We start from the raw sequence: 7,797 nt of genomic DNA, 5'->3' as shown, positions 1-7,797 counted from the left end.
GGCTCTTCCCCTCAGCGCACTCCCTCCCGCCGCCGGCCCGGCCCGGCCCTGCCCGCCTCCTTTATGCGGTCGGAGGCGCCCGGCCTGGGCCGCCTCCCCCGCGCCGAGGGGCGAAGGGGGCCCCGCGGCTGGGCTGAGGTAAAGGCGCCTGTTGGGGTGCGTCTCCAGGCTCCCGCCCTGTCAGGGAGGGCTGTCCCCCGCAAAAGGGCTCTCTCCCGTGGGGTGCAGGGCTGGTGGTGGTGGTGGTGGTGTAGTGGGGTCGCTTGACCAAGCGTAGCTCGTCCCCGGAGCTGGGGTAAGGGAAACCTTGGGAGGTGGGGAATGGGGGAGAGAGCGGCCTTCCCGGCTGTGCCCGCTGGCCTTGTCCCCGTCCTCTCCCCCGATCACTTCAGCGGCGGGGCTCTGCTGTCAGCAGGGCAGGCACCATTTTTATAGAGGGTCGAGAGGTTCCTAAGCTCTATTCAAAGCTCTCCTACACCTGCGTCTAGGTTCACCAGTTGAGAGGTTGAGAGGAAAACATGTTACATCCCCCAGTGACTTCCTAGGTCTCACATAGACTGAGAAAGAAGAGGCTGATGAAGAAGAGGAGATTGATGAAGGAGGAGGATGGCCCATGGGACCTAAGTCCCAACCAGCCGTTTGGTGGAACAAAACCTTGGGTGAGATGATCTGCAGTCATGTGTTGCCCCTTCCCTCTACAGAAATAAAACCTTACTGCAAACCTGAAAGGGTTGTTTCCCCCTGGTGATACAGGGCGTAAAGAGCACATTTTCCTTCCACTTTTAGGCTTTCTTCTGAAGAAATACGGGCTGCTGAGTGAAGATGATAGTTGGACTGACTTCTCCACTGAGATTTATAAACCTCTCTTATGAAGCATTTATATGAAACACTTCATAATCCACCAATTCTGACATTCGCTAGAATCAGAGAGGGATTTTTCTTCTGGGTGAAGTCAGCCAAAGACATTCCACACATCTGCCATCACCACATGTGTATGTGCAATTTCCACAATGGAGGTAGGAAGAATAATTTTGTTTTGTGCAGCTCTTAATAACCTATAGTCATTCTTCATTACTTGAGGATCTTAGGTATTTTACCTAAGCTGGTATGAAACTCATGTTTCACAATGGCCTCTGCTAGCATTCTTCTTCTGGTTAATACCTGATAAGTACAGTCCATTCCTCTCCTAGCTTTCTTCTGGCATTTGGATTTGAAGAAAGTAAAACTCAATAAACCTTACACATTTCCACTTGGTTTCACATAGCATTAGTTTCATATGTTTTGATACATCATAAAGATTCAGATCCATTCAAAATGTCCAAAATTGTATGTGGATTGTTCTGAGTTTAAACTGAAACGTCAAATGAGACAAATTTTGCATGGCCTCAGGTTTTTACTGCAAATGCTATATGCAGCTTGATTCTGCCTCCTGGGTACTGTGAGCAGTAATTAGTTATTTTTTTTGAAAATGCTCAGAAGATGTGAAGTAATGCAAGAACATTCACTAACTTTGGGACTTTAGGGAATGCATTTCCCCCTTTATCTATTTTATAGTTTGTGTTCACTAAATAAAATGCCATGATAATACACTATTCATCTTGCTGTGCAGTTTTAAGATCTTTGGATGGATTCTCTCATCTCAGCCCAGAATTTCACAAGTGAGTAGAAAGATGAACGCTGACCAGCATGCAGGTTCTTCAGGGCACAGAGCAGACTACCCTTTTTTTGAGCAGCTAGTCAATATTTTCAACCTTTCCTTGAAAGCACGGCCCTCAAATCTTTCAACTGCATATATTTCAGACTTGAAACAAACACATTAATTGTTTCTCCTGTGGCATTTTTGCTGGAATTTATCAGTGTTGTATTGATGGAAAAACTACTTATCCACTTATTTTACTCAACACTTTTCTTTAGGATGCATAATGGGAACAAGTGTTCACTGTTACTGCTGTCAGAACAGTACTCGGTGGTTAAACTTGTCAGCCAACTGAAGCCAGAGAATCCAAGCCAGCATTCCCCTTTACATACATTTTATCTTGCGTTCCTCCATTAGTAACAATTTCTGTCACACATTTATCATGCAGTCTTTAATTGGTTTATTATTTTATCCATATGCTAAGTACATTCTCAAGCTCCATATATTTGCAGCAGCATGTGTTCTATTCATACCGTATATCCTGAAAAGGTGTATTTCAGCATGTCTGATCTGCATCTCCGCTCTGTACAATATCAGGGGTGTCTTGTGTGGACGTTGATAAATCATCTAGTACAATGCTTGTTGCTTTGTTATCTAGCTGCTTATCAGTTACAGTCTCAAATTCCTCATCATGTCATTTAGATTTTATATTCTCCAGGTTCGTACACAATTTCTCCAGTCTGCAGCGTGTTCCTCATATTCTGTACCCAATCCAGCTCTCCTTTTAGGTCAGCTCAAATTCTGTCTATACAAAAAGAGGGGACGAATGTTCAAGAGCAGGTGGAGTTAACTGCAGTAAGGTGTAAGAGAGTTTCGTGAGGTTATGATCTATTTGGTGAGGTTGTCATTTTGTGTCTGAAGTTTTCAGTAAGGAAATCAAAATCTTCAGATATCTTCTGTTTGACTTGGTAGGTGTTAGCTAAGAAAGCTGCCAACGGTGAGCAAGTATGCTTCTTTAAACCAGAACAGATACATCATCCTGCTCCAAAATGTGCCTTACTTGTGGTCTGGACTCTGTCATTTGGAAAAGTATGTGTTTGAAATAAGAAATTACAATTTTTGTAGGAATAGCACTGGATGGTAGTGGGGGGCTCATCTAACATTCTCCAGAGTTCTCATTACTGTGAAATTCTGAGCGTTACAGACTGGAAATAGGTCTGTTGTCAAACTATGAACTCCATGGTGCTTCAGGAATTTATTTTCATTCTTAACAGTGATCTTCCTAATGCTCGTTATCTCTTTTTTTGTAGATGAGAGCATTCTTATTTGTATTAGACAATCCTAATTAAAAGATACTTGGAAGATGATACAGAGCCAGGCAATGTTACGTGAAAAAAGATTGAATGCGGAAATCCAGAAGAAATTATCTACAGGTAATTAACCAAGTCACAGTAGGATGAGATCAGATGGAATTAATTGAAGTTCAGGACATTTTTCATTTTTCCAAGGATCAGTAGCTCTCACTTGTGTTGAAAAATTCTTTAGCTACCCAAGTGTACCTTGCTTTTAGATAGTATTGCCCCTTTAACAGTAAAATTTCTGCTACACTTGGAAGGAACGAGGTGCTCAGGTGGCCTTCATGCTGTGTGGTCCCACAGCTCTGAAAGGGAATCACGTATAGGGTCTGTACTGTGACAGTACGCCTGAGAGGCAGAGCTATAATAGTAGCCAGCTTTGACATCCACACCATGAGGACCAAAGGATGTGTTTATTCACAGCAGACTGATATCCAGCCAAAGAGGGGGCTGGGCAGATTGTGATTCTGAAATTACTACAGCCAGGAAGTATGGTCCAAAGAGCAAGGTGCAAGCTTGGATTCAATTTGCAGGTCTACTGCACACTTCTTGTATGACCTTGGGAAAATTACTGTAAATCCAGGCCATCAGATTTCAACTGAGAGGTGCACAAATACCTTTGAAAGTCTGAATTTTAATCATATTGTGCCTCAGTTCCCCATCTGCTGAATCAGTAGCAATATTACTTTCCTACTTTGAGCTGAACTGTGAATTGCTTAGGTACTATGCGAACAGGAGAGGTAAGAGTACCACAGGTAACAAATGACAAGTGAAGCCATTTGCTGAAGACTTCTTGAGACTGAGCTCCTGTGTGCAATCTCTAATAAGAGCTGAACTCATTTTTGAGCCTTTTCCTCGCCACTGCTCAACTGCCTTTCTTCCACAAGACGTACAGAAATGTAGTATGTTGACACATATTCCACTAAGTAAATTTGATTAAACTTGGCCAATGTTTCAAAAGTTTTTTGGGGAGCTAAGACAGGCAGTGCATGAATGCCTAAGTCTTGTTCCCTTAGATAAAAGAAAAATCAATTTATTGTTTTCACCAGTGGAACGGGTAGTCAAGGAAGTAGATCCACAGATACCACTTGAAGCTAGATGTGCTAGTTAATCTCAGCCAGGTGGGGTTAAATGTGGCTAGCAGCAATCCCTTTGAAATGTACCTGGAGCAGAACTGACTTGTAATCAGGTAATGTGTATGTTAAAACATGTCTAAAACATCAAGTATAAACATTCCACAAGAACAACAAAGAACTTAAAAGTACACGTGCAAGATGATGGTCCAGACAGGACCATTTGAAGGAGTAGAAGAGATTTTGGCAGAAGGCTCTAACTTGTCCATGAATAATACAGCAACAGTTGGCAGTGAAACTATAACAGTTTCTTCTCTGCTTTGTTTTCAACAAAGCAATGCCACAGTTTTGAGATGCAATCTGACAGGAGCCTTGCTTTGCAATTGTGCCATTACAGCCTCCTGGATAAAAACATTTGCATTGGTTTTGGCTCTTTTCAAAACACGGGGAAAAAAAATCAATGCTCATTTTAAATAGAAAAGGATTAAATCATTTAGCTTTTTCAAACCTTATGAGAAGTAATACAAAATATAAAATTAAAAACCTAAGTAGCTCTAGTAAAATTTTAACTTAATTTTTTGTAGCTAAATTTGTGACACATTTGGAAGTGTCATTCACAGGGTTTATTTGTTATCATCTGCATTCATCTGCATTCTGTGGTTATGTGTTTTGGGTTTTCTCCTATTATCAGCTACATGTGGGATTGAAATTTCTCAGCAGCATAAGTATGGCAAAAGATGTCTTATTGAATTCTACTGTGCAAGAGAACAAGCAGCTGCTTAATGGCTATGCAGTGAAACCCTACATCCCCCATGGGTGAGGAAGCTGGGTTCCATTACAGCTCTGTTTTGGGTACTGCAGAGGGAGCACAGAAGGCAGGTCAGATGAAGACGGGAAGTGAGGAAATGTGGACTATGGCCCAGTTCAGTTCTGATTACAGAGTTACAGTTATGAAAGCCCTGAGGTTGTTGGTGCTGATATACTGGCGTCACAGAGTAGGGGCTCTGGAGGACTACACAACTAAGTTTTGCTCTGTATCATGAAAATTTTTTCATAAAGCCTATGTTCTCACATTTTGTCCATATGGTTGAATTGCATAATGGTAATAGATTTGATCACTTAGTTTTGCTTGGCGTGACTGGAGGAGTTCAGGACTTTCCTGGAAGTATCAGAGGTTTCCAGAGGCTGTGGCACTTCTCAGTATTTAGTTTCCTTCCTGTAGAGGTGATTGTCTGGGATTCCAAACTGCACTGATTCAAAGGCCTGCATACATTACTGTTGTGTCAGCGGCATCACTAACACAAAATTATTCTCTTAGAATCTGTTGCACTGGGTGGATCTCAACTGTGCCCCTTAACTGTCACTAAGATACTGACACTGTCACATTTGCAGCGTAGGCAGAGACATAGATTTTATCTGTCAACTTAAACATGGAGCTGGAATTCTTCTCACTTGAATTTGTCCAAACTAAGGGATAGGGATAGGCTCACTCGTTAGAAGTGCCTGTCCTTGGGGGGATGAGTTACCATCTGGACATGCCTGTCTTTCTCTATTCACTACAGAAGGAGCTTAGATCGAGAGCTTGCACAAGCAGCCAAACTTTCAGGTGGCTGATGTAAGGTAAGATGAATCTAAGCTTGCAAAAATGACTGGTGGTATTTCAATGACGTTAATATTCTGAAAATGCAAGGACTGTGTCAGCTTTAGTAATGCTAATAGTGAGGTGATTTTGCATTCAGCCCCAAGAATTCTGTACTTTATAAGAAGGTGGCACTGTGGGCTCTTCATTTACTGAGACAGCCTTCCTCCTAGTTTATATATAGAAGGAATATATAGAAATCTCTGTAGAAACAGAAATTCCAATATTTTAATGATCACTCTTATAATAGCCACAGGGAGCTGGGAATCAATTATCTCAGAAACAACTGAGGGACTGGTCCCATTGACGTACCGTTTAGATTATCACAGCTCTGTTACAGCGTTCTTCAGCAGCAATCATGCACCAAATACGTTTGCTATAAAACACTGAGATTTCAAGACAGAGTAGAACACCTTACATTTAATCTTTATAAAGAACATTATCAGTTAATACCTTAATGTAATTACTATTTTTATTAGTCATTCAAGTATTTTGTAGATTTTTTACACATTAATTGAGTTTATCACAGTTGATCTCTTAATCCCAACACTGGTAGCTTATGCAGTCTATGCCTTCTGATAGTCCAATACTGAAAACAGGAGGCAATGTGTCAGATTGTCAAGACTTTCCTTTGTTCTACAGATATTTCTAATGAGACAATCTTTGCTGTCCTGGTTCTTAACACAGCAGTTCTGAAGATCTGCACTAAATTTTCACATAGATGGAACTAACAGACAAACCCAAAGCATGTTTAAATCAGTGCTTTGGAATCGGACTGAAATAGGCTTTCAGTCTCGCAGGGACTTCAGTATGCAGATGTATCTCTGACTCCAACAGGGGTTTAAGGTGATGTCTGTATCTATTTAAGGAGATATCACAGGATCCAGGGTGTCCTTCAACTTTATGATCCTGAAGACCGCTCTCCTAGGTGTGTCCTTGCTACTGGAAAAGGACAGCATGAAGATTATTTATGAGGACAGCAATAGAAATTGAAATGTCAAGCGTTTTCTAAACACAGAGGAAGATAAAGTCTCTCTCCCAAAGAGTCTAAACAGGGAGAGAAAGGAAAAGACTGACAAAAAAGTACGTAACATACAGACAAGGCGTCAGGAGATCACATCAGTAATAACTGGAATATTTTTCTTCCATCCTCTTCCTTCCACTTTGCATTCTTCTTGTCATCATATTCTGCTTACATTTCAGTGGTCCAACACTGGACCTCATGCATGTGTGCAGTTCAGTCACCTAAGAATAAATTATAAGATAAATTGATGTACTTGGCTTTTCGTAAGCCTCATAAAAAAGTGTAATTTCTAGGCAAAATTTAAATAAGAAGAGGGCAGATACTTTTGGGATCTGCCCAGAAAACAGATTTAACATGGGGAACACCGTAAGAGCAAAGAGAAGACCTCTATGGAGAAGCACACAAACAAGGTAAAGAAGTAGGTAAAACTGGAGAGAGGATGATGTGATCTGGCAAGATAATAAATCAGCCAAAAGGAAAGAGTTTTATAGGACCTTGGAGTTGATCACAACCTCTGATTCAGGAGACAGCATGAAGCTTGTGGAAAAACAGGAAAGGAGTTCTCTTTTAAGAGGCCAAGATGAGGAGTGGTCCAATTAAAATAAGAGTTAAGGAACATAAGTTCTCGGGCTGTACTTTGAGTGGCCTGAAGGCAGTGTTTGTGAGGAGTTATAATAACTAATGTAAGAGGTGATGTGGGCCAGTAAAACTGTAGGAAGAAGCAACAGATTTGGAGGGGTGGGGTAAAGAAGGTGGAAATGAATGCTAGTCTTTGGGTGCAGCATCCAGATTCTATTTTGCAGTGACAGACCCCTTGCTTACTTTGCTTACTTAAAACTTTTAAGTGATTTTGGATAATTTGGATTTTTGCATGAACTGGTTTTCAAACTTACAAAACATCTCAAATGTAGAACTTCCATTTTTGCCATTGTTTCAATGGATCTTCACCACAGCAACGTAAAGCCTTTTCTTAATGAAAGGAAATGTGATTAGAACATAATTGCAAAACAATAAGCAAAATGAAACATTATGAACGATTTCAAGGACAGTAACAGCACTCCAAGGTGTTT

The 7,797-nt window shown here is 41.1% G+C and overlaps 1 protein-coding gene across 1 annotated transcript in view; it reads left to right on the top strand.

The window, feature by feature from the left end:
* The first annotated feature begins 8 nt into the window (after positions 1-8).
* Positions 9-7,797, top strand: part of TXNRD1 (thioredoxin reductase 1) — a 51,686-nt gene continuing 43,897 nt past the window's right edge. Inside the window, exons 1-3 of the mRNA XM_075502424.1 lie at positions 9-138; positions 489-659; positions 787-1,016. Of these exons, the coding sequence (XP_075358539.1) occupies positions 869-1,016 (148 nt within the window). The 5' untranslated portion in view covers positions 9-138; positions 489-659; positions 787-868. The remainder of the gene's footprint in view (positions 139-488; positions 660-786; positions 1,017-7,797) is intronic.

This window comes from Mycteria americana, chromosome 1, assembly GCF_035582795.1.
Source record: "Mycteria americana isolate JAX WOST 10 ecotype Jacksonville Zoo and Gardens chromosome 1, USCA_MyAme_1.0, whole genome shotgun sequence".
NCBI classification, from domain to species: Eukaryota; Metazoa; Chordata; class Aves; order Ciconiiformes; family Ciconiidae; genus Mycteria; species Mycteria americana.
This window is presented reverse-complemented; position numbering and strand designations above follow the sequence as displayed.